Source organism: Corythoichthys intestinalis, chromosome 15, assembly GCF_030265065.1.
Source record: "Corythoichthys intestinalis isolate RoL2023-P3 chromosome 15, ASM3026506v1, whole genome shotgun sequence".
NCBI classification, from domain to species: domain Eukaryota; kingdom Metazoa; phylum Chordata; class Actinopteri; order Syngnathiformes; family Syngnathidae; genus Corythoichthys; species Corythoichthys intestinalis.
The window spans coordinates 13,893,300-13,912,480 of NC_080409.1; the positions used below are offsets into that span (position 1 = coordinate 13,893,300).

A 19,181-nucleotide genomic window follows, 5' to 3' on the forward strand; every position below is an offset into this window, starting at 1 on the left:
AGCAAAAAATTCTTCCTTTCATGGTCCCTCTGAACAAGCTAAAAAATTTTAAATAGAATTTTTCATCAATTTTTATCATACTTATATTGTCGATGGGGTTTGTTCAGACAGAAAAAAATGAAATGTTAAAATAATATGAATGGCCACATAGGGTTAACAAATATAAAAACAAAGATTAAAATGAATACAGATTATTTTAAAAAATGTGGGGGGAAAAAAGGAATTCATTTTCGAAATTCCTCCATTTTAATTTTTACATTTTCAAAGAAAAGCGTAATATTTTTTAATTTTAATTTTCTATAGTTTGTTTTTGGCTTATTTTGATAGTTAGGATTTTCCCATTTTTAGATTTTTCAATTGAATTTTTTTAAATTTCTATTTTTGTGTAGTTATGTATTTCAACAATTTTTTTTTTATGTATATATGTTAAATGTAAATTCAAGGATCAAGGGGTCAAGCGGTTTGCAGTAGGGTTGCCACAAACCATAACTTTGATAGCGGACCAGTAATCTTTTGCCATGAATCAACTTATCAGGTCATCATAAATCATTTAATTTACTGTACTATTACTCTCCTTTTTTCCCAATGCAAAGGCAGATGTTTGTAAATGTCTGGTTTTGACTAATTATAATCATTTACTTACATCGAGCACTGCGGAAATCAGACAATATGGACTGTTCATTATAATTTTTATTTTAATATAAACTGAAAAAATAGACTGAAAGAAGATTTTGTTTTTCTTTAAAAAAATTAATCTAAATTAAAAAGAGCGTTTAGTTTTTTTAATTAAAAAATATTTTTGTTTTAAACATTTTTGTTGCTTTTAATTAAAAATATTTGAAAATTAATTATACAAAGTACAGTATGAATAATGTTACTGTGATATTTCCATTTTCTATGTCGTTTTAATTATCATCTGCTTTAATGAAGCGCTGCACAATTGAGACTATTTTTTTCTAGTTAAAAAAAGGAAAAACACTCAATGTAAAATGATTTTTTCTTTTACAAATGAAGCGTATTGAAAATTAAAATGCATACAAATACTTTTACACTTTTTAATTAACAAATTAAGAAAAAATCATTTTGTATTTCAAATATTTTAAAAAATCTTGTTTAATTTTCTTAAAAAAACTTAAAGATCAAATGATATAAAAACTATTTAATGCTTTTTCCTAAAATTAGACTTTCCTTTTTTATATTTGAAAAAGGACGAAATGAATTAATTTTTTTTTTTTTTTTTTTTTTTTTTTTTTTTAATTTAAAATTAATCTACTAAAAACCTTGAAAGTATTTGGACAATTTTTAGGTCAACAAATGTCTTAAAATATTTGATTAATCGTGGGAACCCTAATTTGCAATTGAGACTCATTGGCTGCGATTGATGGCAATAGACATCCAATTCAATTGGGCTGGGAAGGTCTGGCAGCATTTGAATAATTGGATTGGATGTCTATCGCCGTCAATGGTACCGAAACACAAATTTGTCTAAACCGTTGAGATGTGACCAGAGCCGCCATAGGGGGGCTCTTAAAGGGCCACACCGAGGTCCGGTTGCGGGGCCACGTGTCGGCTGCGTCCTCCCCTTTCTGTTTTTTGTTTTCGCTCTGGTCTTTCTCCTTTTCTCTCTCTGGCCGTCCGTCTCTGCCGGGTCTCTGACATCCACGCGTGCGTGTCCTCCTATGTCTCTGTCCATCCAGGCTGGATTGATGTAACCTGGGATGCCGGCGGCTCAAACTCTTACCGTATGGGCGCCGAAGGGAAGTTTGACCTCAAGCTTGCTCCAGGGTACGACCCTGAGTCGGCTGCCTCAGCGCCGTCACCCAAACCTGTCTCATCCGCTGTTTCAGGCCCCGCCTTTGCCGCGCTGGGACCCTCCCCGACCCCGCCGGCCAGCGGAGGCGGCGCCGTGTCCACGCCGTCCTCCTGGAGCAGTCTGGTGAAAAATAACTGTCCGGACAAGGGCGGGGCCTCATCGCTAAGCGGGACTGGCTCGACTGGCCGCAAGGGCAGCAACAGCTCCGTGTGCAGCGCGGCGTCCTCCTCAGACATCAGCCCAGGCTCCTCCCTCGGGCCGCCCACCGGGGGGCGATCGGACAAGCGGGCCGAGGGCCTCCTTTCGGAGCGGGGCTGCGGGTCGGGTGGCGCCGCGGCAGGCGGGGCCGGATCCGAGGGCCGGCGGCAGGAAGCCGCGGAGGCCAGAGCCCCCACGGATGCCCCCTCGGACGCTTCTAAAGACTCGTCAGCCGACCCAGCGGCAGCGATCTCCATGGGACTGGTCAGCGTGAGCTCGCCCGACGTCAGCTCGGTCTCAGAGTCCCCCGGCAAGGACGCACCTTCTCAGCGGCCCCTGTGCTCGGCCGCCAATGCCCGCCTCTCGGTCAGCTCGCTGCTGGCGGCCGGTGCGCCCATGAGCTCCAGCGCCAGCGTACCCAACCTGTCGTCGCGCGAAGCCAGCCTCATGGAGTCCTTCGTGCGCCGGGCGCCCAACATGTCGCGCACCAACGCCACCAACAACATGAATCTGAGCCGCAGCAGCAGCGACAACAACACCAACACCCTGGGACGCGTCATGAGCACTGCCAGTAAGTCGCGACATTTCACTAGACGCTCAAAAATACTGCGCTATCAAATTAAAGGTCAAAAATTGGGGTTCAAAAAAAAAAAAACTTACTCATTCACTGCCATGCACAGTGTCAAATCTATTTGAACTGGGATATCTAACATTGAATGATCATATTTCAGTACCATTAACATTAATGGACGTCCAATCCATTCATATTGTTAAAACTCAATTTCCCTAATTTTATTTTGACATGTTTGACCAATTATTTTCGAATGATCGCTACCAGCCTCTCCCATTCCAAACGGATTGGATGTCTATCATCGTCAGTTACGGCCAATGAGTTGGATAATATATGGTATAGAGATGTCCCTTATCTGATCGGAAATCGGGCCATCGCGCCGTTTTTGGGTGAAAAGGATAGGGTTTTTAATTTAAAAAAGGATATTGTGCCTGAACATTGTCATCTTGATCTGCGGATGTGCGATTTTTGAATAAAAAAATAAAAATAAAAAAAATAATAAAAAAATTATCAACATCGGATTAGGATTCTGTATCGGCAGATTCTCAAAATCAGGTGACTCGGACTCTGGTGCAAAAATATGCGATCGGAACGTCCCTAATTTGGAATATATAATATGGAATAATATTATGATATTAATAATAATAATAATAATAATAATACAATACGGAAAAAGGTTTTAGTGCCGGGTTTAAATGAAAAGTAAATCCTAACGGCTCTCATGTTTGTTCCAGCGTCCCCCCTCATGGGCGCCCAGAGTTTCCCCAACCTCACCACCACCGGCACCACCTCCACCGTCACCATGTCCACCTCCATCGTCACCAGCAGCAACAACGTAGCCACGGCAACCACCGGCCTGTCAGTGGGGCAGATGCTAAGCAACACTTTGACCGCCAGCCTCACGTCCACGTCCAGCGAGAGCGACACGGGCCAAGAGGCGGAGTTTTCGCTCTACGGTTAGTGAGAAACAAAAAATGGACTCAAAAAAAAAAAAAACACACACAAATGAAATAATGCATTATTGCTGTAGCCAGTGATTAATTTCGTTCATTCGCTGCCTTCAAATGTATTGGATGTCTAGTGCCGCCAATGAGGAAATATCGGATGCTTTAACATTGATGACATTTTAAAAATCATTTGAGAAATAAGCTAGTTTTGAATTTATTTTAATTTCATTGTATTGTTTTTTAAGGGAACGTAGCCCCTACCAACATGGCTGCCATAAGGCCATTTTGGTAGGGGGTGATGAAAGGCCTTTTCATGCTTGTACCATGAATTGAAATGAGTTCATCACTAGTAGATGTCCAATCCATTTGAAGCGGGCTATGTCAGTTAATGAACTTCAAATGGATTCGACGTCTAGTTCCCTCAGTGGCAGAAAATGACAGCAATTACTTTACATTCAAGTGATTATGCGTTAAGTTAGTATTAAAAAAAGAAAAATGTTTTAAAAAAACATTATTAACATTACACTAAAGGCATCGGACAATATCACACACCCAGGTATTGGTATTGGAGCTCCTAAAAAATTGTATCGATTAATAATGATCAATCAGTCCACTGATTATCTTTTCCGCATGAGTCGGATAACATTTCACTTTTAATTTTAATCCAAAAATCTGCGTCATTTCAAATTGAAAATGCACAAACATAAATGGGTAAGATTTTTTTTTTTTTTTTAATCAAACGCTGTTTACTAATGTCTTCCAGTGTTTAAACACAAAGATAATGAGATCTCAGAAAAATGGTGAGAAATTGGAATTTTATTTTGAGGTTGAGTGATAGGTGATTTTCAAAAGCTCCCCCATAACAGTTTGTGGCTTCCAGGTGGGTTTAATTGAAAATGATCAGATGTACTGCTTTTCCTGCTGAGTGTGTATTATCATCACCAAGTTGGTGTTGTCCTAAAATTAGTGCTCTTGTGTCTATGTTCATTTGAAATTATTAAAAACCTTTTATTTTTGGACTAAAACTTTTGAATTTAATGACGCAAACATTGAGTAACTGTCGACTATAACTAGATAAAATTTGTATGAGATTTTGTCAACTAAAACTAGACGAAGATAAACACATTTTGAAATGACTGAAATATGACTATACAGTAAGTATTATCATCCAAAAGTCTAAGACTAAAAAAACAAAGTTAAAAAGGCTGCCAAAAACAACACTGGTCTCCAAAAATTCATTTTTACATTTTTTTGCTGGTCCTATGACTTGGGATGTTTTTTTTTAAAGGAAAAAAGTGTGCCGTGGCCCAGGAAAGATTGAAAAACACTGAGATAGAAGTAGAATAATGAATATTGCACAAATGCTGGTTTCAGGCAGGCAACAGTCAAAATGGTCTGCTGCTTTCTTTTTGCGCAGACTTCCTAGACAGCTGCCGCGCTAACACGCTACTGGCCGAGCTGGAAGACGAGGAAGACCTCCCGGAGCCCGATGACGACGACGACGAGAACGAAGATGATAATCAGGAGGACCAGGAGTACGAGGAAGTTCTGGTACATAGAGCGTCGGCTAGCAAACGGAGAGTCTGTTATCTAATGAGAAGTAAGCGCTCTAATGTTGGTGTCCCGCAGGAGGAGGAGGAGTACGAGACCAAAGGAGGTCGCAGGAGGACATGGGATGATGACTTTGTCCTCAAGAGACAGTTTTCCGCTTTGGTTCCAGCCTTTGACCCCCGACCCGGAAGAACAAACGTGCAGCAGACCACTGACCTGGAGATTCCACCGCCAGGTGATGGTGCCGGGATGGGTAGAGGTTTAGTTGGCTATTTTGATACCCGATTAATCATTTAGAGATATATTTAACTGCACAATTGAACTTTACCCTCTTAAACTCAATGGCTGCCATAGACAGCGATAGGTGTCCAATCTGTTTGGAATGGGAGGGGCTGTACGCATTTGAATGATCAATGGCAGCTAATACTAAATATTTTCAGTCTTTTTTTTTTTTCTTTTCATTTTTTTAAATTATGAAGCTTTCATTTTTTTAATTCAATAAAAGCAAAAAATCTTTGAATATTTATAATAGTTTAATTTTTTTAGTCGACAATCAAAATGTATATTTAGATTTTCAAAAAATATTTTCTTTGACATTTTTTATGAAAAGCTACAACAGATCATTTTTAAAGGTAAATTTAAAAAATGTGTGAAATAAAAAAAGTGGGGATCCATTTTTATTTTAAAAAATTGAAGAAAAATCGAGGGAATGACCTTATTCACTTTTAAAAAGTAATTTAAAAATATTAATATGGATTTAAAATTAAATAAAATGTCAATTCCTTGTTATAAAAAAAAATATTTTGGCAAATATTACCCGATTCCTGTAATATTAATAGAAACTTGCAAAAATAATTGTTGATTTGTCAAATATCAAAATAATCATTTGTAGTAAGCTTTAATAAAATGTGTATTTGTGTCTGCTCCAGGAACTCCTCGCTCGGAAGTCCAAGAGGAAGTGGAATGTGCGCCTTCCCCTCACCTGGCCCTCACTCTCAAGGTAACCCTTCCTCAACAAAGTCAAATTTGGACTCCCACCTCTGTTAACTTCCTGTGCGGGTGGGTTTAGGTCGCAGGTCTTGGCACGACGCGGGAAGTGGAACTCCCTCTGTCCAACTACAAATCCACCATCTTCTTCTATGTCCAACGGCTGCTGCAGCTCTCATGCAATGGTGCAATCAAGACAGACAAGCTGAGACGCATCTGGGAGCCCACGTACACGTAAGAACTCCAGGCGTGAAACTCGCCGCAACGTCCAGACATGCGTTGATGCCGTTTGTTGTCGTATCAGGATCATGTACAGAGAGCTGAAGGACGTGGACAAGGAAAAGGAAAGCGACAAGATGGTAAGTATTTGTGAGCCGGGCGTACAAAGCAATGGCCATAACGGCCCTTTCTTTTCAGGACTTCTGCGAACACGGCGTTGGCCGGAGTGGCAGTCTCAATCCCGGCGTTTTGCCGACCCAACAGAGCAGCGACATTTTGGGCTGTGGCAGGGAGGCGCCGCAGGCTAAAGCGGGTTGTGGTCAAAACGCATGCGGCGTGGAGGATGTGCTGCAGCTACTACGTATTCTATACATCATCGGCGGGGATGCCGCCTACAACGCGCGCACGCTACAAGAAGGTAGTATGACCATATCTGCCATTTTCACATTTCAAATCTAGTTGGGCTGTCCCAAACGACTTTTCTCCCGATTAGTCATCCGACTATTTTTACAATTAGTCGACTAATAATTTATTTATTTTTGTGCTAATTTAATAATGACATTTTCGTTGAAGCTTATTAATTCACAAAAAAACATTTTGGAACACGTAAATTCTTAACTTATAAATAATAAGCATAAATATCAATAATAAATCACAAACAATGAGGTCAAATGATGCTGGCATTAACTAGTGCAAAAAAAATGTAAACAGAAAAACTTGACTTCACTTTTTGACTGGAGTAAAAACAATTCGTACTCTTTTTGTGGTATGTCTATATTGTTCTAAATGTTAAAATTAATTGCAGTGGGCCTCATGTCCCGGACAATCATTTTCAGAATACTTTGTGTGAGTTCAGATGCTCTTTCTGGTGTGCATTCCGCATTTTTTGGGGAGGGGAAAAACTGTTAAACTTTTGTTTGTTTTAGCTTCCATGATCCTAATAAATACAATCTGCATGCCATGCACGGAGATGTCGAGATCTACAACTTTCGGAAGCAGCAGCAGAGTTGATTAAAAATGTGAAGTACGTGGGGGGGAAGACTTAATGAAGTACGTTGATACGACGCACATAAAGGCAACTTCAATTTAAAACAATCGTTAGAAAGTTGTGTGGACTTACGATCCACTAGCTTGTTTTTTCCTGTCGTCTTCCCAAATTACACCTGTGTGACTGCGCTTTAAGTGTTTGTTCATAGCCGACGTGATACCGTGGTTTGCGAGCTCAGCTTGGCAAAGAGACACACAGTGGCACCCTCCATATTTTCCGTGAAATAATTCCAGGCTCTGGCCATTCTGGTCCGCTTTTTTGGCTTTACGTCGCTTTCACCGCTTGCATCGTGAGCGTCCGCAATTGTAAACTTCATCAGCATGTAATTTTTTTTTTAATCCGTCATTACCCATTGATGGTATGTGGTGCCCGTCGACGCATTTACTTCATCGATGACTTCGATAACTTCGACTAGTCAGGACAGCTCTAAAATCTAGATTTCCTTGTTAACTATTATTATCATTTCTTTATTCTTTTATGCTCTGTGTTTTTATACGCATGGTTGCACGTGGGGAGAGTGGAAAGCAATTTCATTTGTGCTGTATGTTCTACGTATATGCATATTTGACAATAAAGCTGAACTTGAACTTGATAGATGGGCATTCAAAGCCATTCGTCCTAGTTTAAATAAATCGGATGTCTATTGTTGTCAATGGAAGGCAATGAGTTAATTTTGGGTTGCTTCCTTGTTAATTTTAGTTTATTAACAGAACACTTCCTTTTGATTTTGGTTACTTGTGATGTATTTTCAGGCATTCCCTATTTATTTTTGGGCTGTTAATTGGTAGCTTCCTGTTGATTTTGGGTGCATTCCTGAATCACCTCCTGTTCTGGTAATTGAAATGTATGGTTATGGGGTAGTGATGTGCCGATCCGATCATGTGATCAGAAATCGGGCTGATCAAGCCATTTTTCAGAAATTGGGAATCGGATGAAAAGGATCGTGATTTAAATTTTTTTTTTTTTTTTCTGCTTCATGCTTGTATAGCCCCACACCCTCCCCCTGCTAAGCACTGCGACCAAACTGTTTTTATTGGCCTCCAGTGCAACTGGCGTTTGGTACTTTAAGTTGACGATGATTGACAGGTTTGTGGCTTTGATCTTGTCAGAGAAGCTTCGGTAGCTCTTCGATCAAAGACATAAGTGTGCTTTGGCAACTCGGCTCAACTCATTATTTTTTTTTTTACATTTTAAGGGCTAAAAAGTAACAAAGTAATCTAGAAATACAATACAATGGCATTGCCAAAAGATACAGAAATATATTAGTTTTATACTCCACAACACTCCCGGAAAAAGTGGATGAGGAGTTACTGTAAGAGGGACAGTACTTTAACATGTTTGGAACTTTTGTTCAAATAAGAAAAAACAAAAAAACACCGATGAACGCTTTTCTTTGCGCAGACGCGGACGAGCCGCAATTCAACGCCTCCCCGGAGGAGTTCACCAGCAAGAAGATCACCACCAAGATCCTGCAGCAGATCGAGGAACCTCTGGCACTGGCCAGTGGCGCGCTGCCCGACTGGTGCGAGCAGCTCACCTCCAAGTGTCCTTTCCTCATCCCTTTCGAGACCCGCCAGCTTTTCTTTACTTGCACCGCCTTCGGAGCCTCCAGGTGAGAAGATCCCCAGCCTTTACTGTTCCGAATGCCGATCCTCTGCCGTTTGTTCGACAGAGCCATAGTGTGGCTGCAAAACCGGCGCGAGGCCACCATGGAGCGGTCGCGGGCGTCCGCCACGGTGCGAAGGGACGACCCCGGAGATTTCCGGGTGGGTCGCCTCAAACACGAACGGGTCAAGGTGCCCAGAGGGGACGCCATGATGGAGTGGGCCGAGTCGGTCATGCAGATTCACGCTGACAGGAAGTCCGTGCTGGAGGTGGGCGCCCGCTAACTCCACCATCGAATTATCCGATAAAAAGCTTCACTTTTAAATACGCGTTTGTCACGTGCAGGTGGAGTTTCAGGGAGAAGAAGGAACAGGTCTGGGGCCCACATTAGAGTTTTACGCTCTAGTGGCGGCGGAGTTCCAGAGAACCTCCCTGGGAATTTGGTTGTGCGACGACGACTTTCCGGACGACGAGTCGAGACAGGTTATCCGCTTGCTTTGTTACTAAGGATGGAACAATACTCTGTTTTATATTGAACCGTTCGATACGCCCTCTTCGATTCAATATGCAAAAAACATTCGATCAAAATGAAAAACTCCCAAAATGTATTTTCCGAATTTATTTTTGCCGTCTCTCTCGCTAAAATGTCCAGCGCAGCTTTGGCTTGAAAAAAAAACAAACTCTGTCGCTAGCAGCCCCCCTCCTCCACTCCTCCTCCAAACTACATGAAAGGTGGGAGCTGTGGCACACGAGGATCATTACTTGTGAGGAAAGACAAACTTATCGTACAGTTCCGTTGTTTGGCCGCATTTTGGGTGAGCTGATATGCTATCCCCACTCGTACATATTAAACAAAGACTGTCTTTATGGATACGTACAACAAATTCCACCAATATATTACGAATAACCTCGCTTTGACTTAGGGCTGGGCGATATGGCCTCAAACATGTATCACGATAAATTGAGCAGATTTATCTCGATAACGATAAATGACGATAAATTCGCCCAAGCGGACTGTTATATAATTTGAAAATCTGAATCAATGCATGAAATACAGATTAACTATTTCTTGTGGATTTATTTACCAGCATTCAATTTGATATACTGTATTTAACAATTGTACATGCAGTCTAAACATTAAGTTTATAAAAATGTATTGTAAGCAATAAGAATTCAAGTATGAACATTTATAACAGCGTGTATGACTTGAACAATGTACATTGTCAAAATCAATATGCCTGTGCAAACATGTCATTGTAACACAAATGACTTGCAGTTTGAACAGTACACTTCAAAAAGACAACTTATTGTTAATGGCTGCTGTGACATAATTATTAAATACAAGTGTTTACTTTATGGTTTAAGGGTCCCCCCCCCCAGTGCATTTTTTAATAAATGCACGCACAATAAAAATAGCTGGGGCCATTTCTCGGTCATTATAAGTTTCACCGTTGGATTGTACTTTATGCTGAATGCTTTACCATCACAAAAGCTATCAGAGGAATCACACACAGACAGATACAAAATAACGCCACATAGTAATTGCTAGATGCAGTCCGTGCCCAATCCACTCATTAAGTTCAGCCGTTTCGACAAGGTTAGAGCCACTATCCGACTCCATAACGTTCGTTTGTAGCGTTAGCCGCTAGCTAGCGTTAGCCTGGCTAACAGTAGAAAGCACTGAAAGCACCATCTCCGGAAATCGTGAAAACAAAGGAGGACAGCGGGTGAAAGCCCGTCTGGATGCCACCAAGAGTCTACTAAATGTCGGTTGAAAGTTTGGTGAACCTCCCTTAAGCCACACTCCATCACGTTTTGCTTGTAGCGTTAGCTGCTAGCGTTAGCTTACCGAGCTTTTGTTTGATTGGCTTCCTGATGATCACGTGACTCCCTACGCAAGCACATTCACTGCTTTCTTAAAGGGGAATGAACATAGACGAACAACACAGAATCAAAGCGGGATGAAAAGACTATATTTTCTTGTTTTATTAATTCACCGAATTTACCGACATGGTCAAAATTATGTCGGTCATCGTTAAGAATTTCGGTGACGGTAAATTTTCGGTTAACCGCCCTGCTCTACTTTGACTACAGACAGATTAAGGCCATGGGTCTCAGAGAGCTATCTCAGTCAGTTTGTCTCAGTGGCAAATTAAGAGCGCTGTACTTTAATTCGATTGTCAAATGCTGGTGTTGTACAGTGCAGTAATTAGCAGACGTGACTTCTGTGGCGTTTGTTAACTTTTTTAAATGCCTGACAACACTCGTGCGCACACACTAGATATAATCAAATCGCAACCTAGATTTTCTACGTTACAGATTCCACCCCCAAGTCCCATGCCATTGCCTGCGTGAGCCCAGAGTGATCATGGGACGCGTAGTCCATATACTACATCGATGAATTAAAAACCGCCAAGATTGAATGGAATTTAAGTAGGCCAAATGAATCCATACCAGTGATTATAGATAATGCTGCAAATATTGTTAATTCATGTTAATTCAGTACGTAACACAGATGGACTCGGACCACAAATAGGATGTTTTTCTCATGTGGTAAACATATCTGCTAAGAGAGTAATAGCATTCAACAGTGTGCCCCGCCTCACTTTACAAACAGTAAAGATTGTTCTCAGCACTTTTATACAAAATTTCTTCAGATCAGTAGGAAGTAAGTACATAAATATTATGCACTATAATGCATGTTTATATGATGGCATTGTTAGTTTAGCTTGTTGGCAAAATAAAAAAAACATTAAAAAAAAACACGTGCAGTTTTTGTTTCAGAGCATTAAATGTATTGAATCGAATCGAAAATCGTATCGAACCGTGACTTGACTGTATCGTTGTATCCCTACATGTTACTTAAACTTTTAATGCTGTAAATCGGCGTTTACTTGGATGATCGATTTTTCCCAATAATCGATATGCTCCCTCCAAAAATTGATAGAAAACTTGCCGTCTTTTTTGTGGTTTTCATTTTTTATGCCTTTTTTTTTTTTTAAACATTTTCTTTTCACTTTTTCATGTTTTTGGCGATTTTTGTTCCCACAGTGTGCTTGACTTTTGTAGTTTTTTTAATGCCAGAGGGTACAAAAAGATTTTCGGTCACATTTTGGGTCACTACTTTAACTGTTCGGCAGCCATTGAGGCGTTAATTGCTGCGACGCGCTGCTGGCTCACATGTATCTGTCGCTGACTCCGTTAGGTTGATCTGGGTGGCGGCCTGAAGCCTCCGGGCTACTACGTGCAGCGTTCGTGCGGCCTCTTCCCGGCGCCATTCCCGCAGGACAGTGAAGAGCTGGAGCGCATCACCAAGCTCTTCCGTTTCCTGGGCGTTTTCCTGGCCAAGTGCATCCAGGACAACAGGCTGGTGGACTTGCCTGTCTCGCAGCCCTTCTTCAAGTTGCTCTGCATGGGCGACATCAAGTCCAACATGAGTAAGCTGCTCTACTCACCCCCGGGTGGGCCGGGCCTAGAGCCGGAACGCCCCATGCTGCCACCGTTCGACGTGCGCTCCGAGGCGTCCACCGAGGACAGCCGAGAGACTTTCTCCGTGGGGAGCTTCGACGAAGACTCCAAGTCGGAGTTCATCATGGACCCACCTAAGCCGAAACCACCCGCCTGGTACCACGGCATCCTCACCTGGGACGACTTTCAGCTGGTCAACCCTCACAGGTTGCTTGTTGCTTCTTTCTCAACACGTTTGCCACTGTTGCGGGTGATGGATGTCTAATCCGGTCAAAACGAATTGGACGTCTAGCGCCGTCAACTGCGGCCGACGGGTTAAACATCCACGAGTTATGAGTTTGACACCCCTCTCGCTTTTTTTTTATCGTGCAATCATAGAGCCAGCTTCCTGAAGGAGGTCAAGGAACTAGCAGTTAAACGACGGCAAATCCTGAGCAGTAAAATTTTGTCTGAGGATGAGAAGAACACGCGGCTTCAAGAGCTGACGCTCCGAAACCCGATGGGCTCGGGACCTCCGCTCGCAATCGAAGACCTCGGGTGAGTCGGCGCACGTGAGCGGCGATCTTTCGATCGGGCCCCGATACTTAAACATCTCCGGCCCCGCAGGTTGAACTTTCAGTTCTGCCCATCGTCCAAAGTTCACGGCTTCTCCGCTGTAGACCTCAAACCCAACGGAGACGACGAGGTAGAAAAGGTTTTTTTTTAGGGGGGGTCGGCCGGCAACCTCCCCGAGAATGACCTGACGTGTTTGCCCGCAGATGGTGAGCGTGGAGAACGCCGAGGACTACGTGGAGCTGATGTTTGACTTCTGCATGCACACGGGAATTCAGAAACAAATGGAGGCCTTCAGAGGTACACGCTTGCCTTCATGGATGCACACCTAGTATAGATTTTCACATAACGCAAACCTGACAAGAAGCCACAGTTCATCAAAGCAAAGGAAAAAAACTACAATTATAAAGCAGCATCTGACTAACGAAATGAAATATATATAATTAGGGCTGTCAAACGATTAAATTTTTCAATCGAGTTAATTACAGCTTAAAAATTAATTAATCGTAATTAATCACAATTCAAACTATCTATAAAATATGCCATATTTCTCTGTAAATTATTGTTGGAATGAAAAGATAAGACACACGGCGGATATATACATGCAACATACAGTACATAAGTACTGTATTTGTTTATTATAACAATAAATCAACAAGATGCCATTAACATTATTAACATTCTCTTAAAGCGATCCATGGATAGAAAAACTTGTAGTTCTTAAAAGATAAATGTTAGTACAAGTTATAGAAATTTTATATTAAAACCCCTCTTAACTCATTTGCTCCCAGAAACGTATAAAGACGTTCTATTTTTAAATGCTTAACTGTCCCACAAACGGATTTATACGTCTTTTGCGTTTTTTTGTACAAGAAGCATCTAGAGCTTCCGATCTATCGCCGAAACAAAAAACAAGCCTCAAAACCAATTTTAAAGCAATAAAACTCGCCACCAGAGGGCAGTAGCGCATTTGTTAAGACCCCACAACCCAATTCAAACAGTACAACTTTATTAGGGAAGTTAGCAGAGCCCCTCCGCAGCTTGCTGCTCAGGTCCACCGCACGCTCGAGTGTCCTGCACGGAAACGCGCACGGCCAAACCAGTTCCCCCCCCAGGAACATAAGTTCCCCAGGCGAATGAGACAGTGGTCACCACAAAAAAAAAAAAGACTAAAAAAAATCCATCTTTACGAGACAAACGGCAATGAGGGAAAAGTTTAACCGCTGTCGCAGCCACCAAATGTCATCTCTCAGTTAGGTAAGTGTGAATAAATTGTTACTTTGCTATCAAAAGCTCTATTTGGCTGGTTGTTCATGTTATTTTGTAAAAGGAAAACATTCAGATGTTTGGGATGTCACTGAAGCAAAAAATAGCCGTGTTAAAGGCAAAGTTATGTTTGAAATTTTTGCGTTTACAAAAAGCTCATTTTCTCGTTTTTTCATCAGAAATTGGAAAATTGCTAAGCTATTTTCTAATGCTGATTTCTAAAGAATGGAAAAAGATATGAATTTACTTTTTTTTCTGCTTTCTTTTGGTGGGTTCCATGTTTATATAGCAATAGAACAGAATTTTTTGTGGGCAAAATCATTCAAAATCCAGTAAAATGGATGGAGCGAAGGGCCTTGCTCCGGTGAAAATGGCTGGGAGTGAATGAGTTAATGTTTTCGTTTTATTAAAATTTGTAAAATTTTCAATCAAAAAAATAAACTAGTAGCTCGCCATTGTTGTCATTACACAATGCTCACTCCACAAACCCATAAAATCATTTGGACCCAAGCGCCAGCAGAGGGCGCCAAACAACAAAAAACGGGTAACAAGTAACAAGCGGACATTACACTGCTGTCATTTTGATCTGAGCGGGGCATGTGCGTTAATTGCGTCAAATATTTTAACGTGATTAATTTAAAAAATCAATTACCGCCCATTAACACGATAATTTTGACAGCCCTAATATACATATATGTTTATACTGTATATTTTTTTAATGAAAAAATATCAAGTATTTTGTAAAAAAACAAAAAAAAAAACAATAGCAAATCCATTAGGGGTGTGACAAAATATCGAAATGGTGATGTATCGTGATACTTTGTATCCCAAAAGTTTATCGATATCCTCCTGCTAAGAATCGAGATATCGTTTTAAAAAGGTGTCAATGTCTAGAAATAAATAAATAAAAAGGAACCAACAAGTTGCTACCAAAACCTTCCACCATAATAGTGTCTCAGTTAACTCTAAGGCTGCATTGACTGTGCACGACGCCCAATCCTTTTAGACTGGGGGTTTTCAGGGTACAGCATTTACAGGTCACTTGCGGTTCATTTTAGGGTATTTATAGGTCATTTCCTGTTGAGTTTGAGTCACTGCCTATTCATTTGGGTGATTCCCAGGTCACTTCCTGTTCTGTAACTCAAAATCAAGGAATCAGGAAGTGACCCATAAAATACCCCAAAATAAACAGGAAGTAACTGAATATTAACAGGTAAATGACCTTAAATGGCCCAAACTTAGCCAATGCCAGGCAATAAGGTGCCACTGACAGCCATAGACGTGCAATCCGTTTGAAATGGGAGGGATGGCAGCGAATGAACGAATGTCGAACGTCTACCAGTGGTAAACTCATTCCAATTCACAGCAGAAGCTTGTTTTTCTGTTTTAGTTGTTGGTCAGAAAATCATTCTAGGATATTCTACAAATGTATCGATAATCGTTGTATCGCCATCTCGTCAGATCGTTATCGTGAGCTTTGTCCCGCAAATCATATCGTATCGTGAGGTACCAAGAGGTTCCCACTCCTAAAATTGATGAATATGCCGTTTCGTTTTAACGAACCCACAGGGTATAAACGTAGAGAAAAAATTTGAGGTTTATAGTCCAAAATATGTTGTACATTTGGTCATTTAAAAAAAAAAACAGTTTACGGTTTTGGCCAGGAATTTTGCTTTAGTTATATCCTTAGTAAATAGCAAATATTTTGACATTGATTAAATAATCTTCAAGGAAAAAAGCTAGTTATGACTCGATAGGCCACGTTGATAGGGGCCATAAAAGGTATTTTCATGCTTCTGCCGTCAAGTGGCCTCCAGTCATCCTTCTGCTGTAAATTAAAATGAGTTTACCCTGAGTAGAAATCCAATCCGCTTGAAGTTCGTTCATTTTCCACTAGCCTTTCCACTTCAAATGGATTGTATGTCCAGTGCCGACAATGACAGTGAATGCGTTATCGAGTTGAAAGTGAGAGAAAAATGTTGACGCATCTAGTCTTAATTGACTTATTCGCCGGATTGCGGTTTCGTCAGAGGGTTTCAACGGTGTCTTCCCGATGGAGAAGTTGAGTTCGTTCAGCCACAAAGAAGTTCAGATGATCTTGTGCGGCAACCAATCGCCTTCTTGGACCTCCGACGACATCATCAACTACACTGAGCCAAAGCTGGGCTACACTAGAGACAGGTTGGGCGAGTCGCGCAATTCTAATGTCGGCAAATTTTGGGAAAGTTTTTTCTTTGTTTTGTTTTTCAAAGTTTTTTTTTCCCCCTTCAGCGCGGGCTTCCTGCGTTTTGCACGCGTCCTATGCGGCATGTCGTCGGACGAGAGGAAGGCCTTCCTGCAGTTCACCACAGGTTGCTCCACGCTGCCCCCCGGAGGCCTGGCCAACCTGCACCCCCGACTCACCATCGTTAGAAAGGTAGCCATCCTGCTCGTTAACTCAGCTCATTGACTGCCAAAGACGTTCAATTAAATAGTTGAGGACTAGACGTCTTTTACCGTCAATGGAAGCCGATGAGTTAAATACCTGATTTTTGGAGGGGAAGTAATGCACAAACGAAACCTTTTGCATCATAAAACTTGCACAAACGATTGACATCATTTTTAAATAAATTTGCATTTGATGATGGGGCCAACTTCACGGATTTGTTGTTTAAAATAAGGCTAGGTTTGTCTTAATGCACAAATCCGATTTTTTCGTGTATTTCCACTTGAGTGAGGCACTAACTTGACGATCTGAACTGAAAACGTCGCATAAAAGTGGACCACTGCAAACCCGATCTGGGTCACCTTCGTATGTGGTTTAAATCTGATCTGGGCCACATTTTTCCAGAATGTAGCGGCGGTCTGAACTTTCAAGTCTCCAAAAATCGGAATTCATGCAGCAATTACGTCAGCAAAGCGCGAGAGCGGCAGGCAGGAGAACAACGATAGCTTTGCATTAGCATTTGCGCCATGCTTTCTGTGTTTTTATGCAGGAGGCGGGCTTGACCAGTCATTTACAAAAAAAATAAATGAAGATAATGATAATGCTCAGTTTTCTTTCTGTGCACCAAATAAGCATTGCTTCCATGGCCGAGTCGGGGCAAACTGACGCACACACATATGGTTTAACGCACAGTGCGTGCATGCGTTCTATTAATCCATATAAACTTTGATGATTAATGTCTGTTACAGTGCCTTGCAAAAGTATTCGGCCCCCTTGAACCTTGCAACCTTTCGCCACATTTCAGGTTTCAAACATAAAGATATACAATTTTAATTTTTTTGTCAAGAATCAACAACAAGTGGGACACAATCGTGAAGTGGAACAAAATTTATTGGATAATTTAAACTTTTTTAACAAATAAAAAACTGAAAAGTGGGGCGTGCAATATTATTCGGCCCCTTTGCCTTAATACTTTGTAGCGCCACCTTTTGCTCCAATTACAGCTGCAAGTCGCTTGGGGTATGTTTCTATCAGTTTTGCACATCGAGAGACTGACATTCTTGCCCATTCTTCCTTGCAAAACAGCTCGAGCTCAGTGAAGTTGGATGGAGAGTGTTTGTGAACAGCAGTCTTCAGCTCTTTCCACAGATTCTCGATTGGATTCAGGTCTGGACTTTGACTTGGCCATTCTAACACCTGGATACGTTTATTTTTTAACCATTCCATTGTAAATTTGGCTTTATGTTTTGGATCATTGTCCTGTTGGAAGATAAATCTCCGTCCCAGTCTCAGGTCTTGTGCAGATACCAACAGGTTTTCTTCCAGAATGTTCCTGTATTTGGCTGCATCCATCTTCCCGTCAATTTTAACCATCTTCCCTGTCCCGGCTTAAGAAAAGCAGGCCCAAACCATGATGCTGCCACCACCATGTTTGACAGTGGGGATGGCGTGTTCAGGGTGATGAGCTGTGTTGCTTTTACGCCAAACATATCGTTTTGCATTGTGGCCAAAAAGTTCAATTTTGGTTTCATCTAACCAGAGCACCTTCTTCCACATGTTTGGTGTGTCTCCCAGGTGGCTTGTGGCAAACTTTAAACGAGACTTTTTATGGATATCTTTGAGAAATGGCTTTCTTCTTGCCAGTCTTCCATAAAGGCCAGATTTGTGCAGTGTACGACTGATTGTTGTCCTATGGACAGACTCTCCCACCTCAGCTGTAGATCTCTGCAGTTCATCCAGAGTGATCATGGGCCTCTTGGCTGCATCTCTGATCAGTTTTCTCCTTGTTTGAGAAGAAAGTTTGGAAGGACGGCCGGGTCTTGGTAGATTTGCAGTGGTCTGATGCTCCTTCCATTTCAAAATGATGGCTTGCACAGTGCTCCTTGAGATGTTTAAAGCTTGGGAAATCTTTTTGTATCCAAATCCGGCTTTAAACTTGTCTACAACAGTATCTCGGACCCGCCTGGTGTGTTCCTTGGTTTTCATAATGCTCTCTGCACTTTAAACAGAACCCTGAGACTATCACAGAGCAGGTGCATTTATACGGAGACTTGATTACACACAGGTGGATTCTATTTATCATCATCGGTCATTTAGGACAACATTGGATCATTCAGAGATCCTCACTGAACTTCTGGAGTGAGTTTGCTGCACTGAAAGTAAAGGGGCCGAATAATATTGCACGCTCCACTTTTCAGTTTTTTATTTGTTAAAAAAGTTTAAATTATCCAATAAATGTTGTTCCACTTCACGATTGAGTCCCACTTGTTGTTGATTCTTGACAAAAGAATTAAATTTCATATCTTTATGTTTGAAATGTGGCGAAAGGTTGCAAGATTCAAGGGGGCCGAATACTTTTGCAAGGCACTGTATATGTGTCCTCTTTTTGGAGATCAAAATCTGTTTGCCCTGGAATGACGTAAAGCCAGTATGTGTAGTCATTTGTTTTGATGCATCTGTGCATGCGGGTCAGTTTGCTCTGCGCTTGTCGACTGCGAATTGGTGCACATGCGTAATACTTTATCGGACTC

General features: G+C 41.4%; 1 protein-coding gene across 1 annotated transcript in view; it reads left to right on the forward strand.

The window, feature by feature from the left end:
• Positions 1 to 19,181, forward strand: part of hectd1 (HECT domain containing 1) — a 57,003-nt gene that overhangs the window by 36,725 nt on the left and 1,097 nt on the right. Inside the window, exons 26-42 of the mRNA XM_057858526.1 lie at positions 1,698 to 2,582; positions 3,317 to 3,538; positions 4,947 to 5,080; positions 5,159 to 5,315; positions 6,010 to 6,080; positions 6,150 to 6,301; positions 6,372 to 6,426; positions 6,485 to 6,704; positions 8,736 to 8,946; positions 9,007 to 9,208; positions 9,285 to 9,422; positions 12,145 to 12,614; positions 12,786 to 12,944; positions 13,014 to 13,092; positions 13,166 to 13,259; positions 16,256 to 16,406; positions 16,497 to 16,641. Of these exons, the coding sequence (XP_057714509.1) occupies positions 1,698 to 2,582; positions 3,317 to 3,538; positions 4,947 to 5,080; positions 5,159 to 5,315; positions 6,010 to 6,080; positions 6,150 to 6,301; positions 6,372 to 6,426; positions 6,485 to 6,704; positions 8,736 to 8,946; positions 9,007 to 9,208; positions 9,285 to 9,422; positions 12,145 to 12,614; positions 12,786 to 12,944; positions 13,014 to 13,092; positions 13,166 to 13,259; positions 16,256 to 16,406; positions 16,497 to 16,641 (3,545 nt within the window). The remainder of the gene's footprint in view (positions 1 to 1,697; positions 2,583 to 3,316; positions 3,539 to 4,946; positions 5,081 to 5,158; positions 5,316 to 6,009; positions 6,081 to 6,149; positions 6,302 to 6,371; positions 6,427 to 6,484; positions 6,705 to 8,735; positions 8,947 to 9,006; positions 9,209 to 9,284; positions 9,423 to 12,144; positions 12,615 to 12,785; positions 12,945 to 13,013; positions 13,093 to 13,165; positions 13,260 to 16,255; positions 16,407 to 16,496; positions 16,642 to 19,181) is intronic.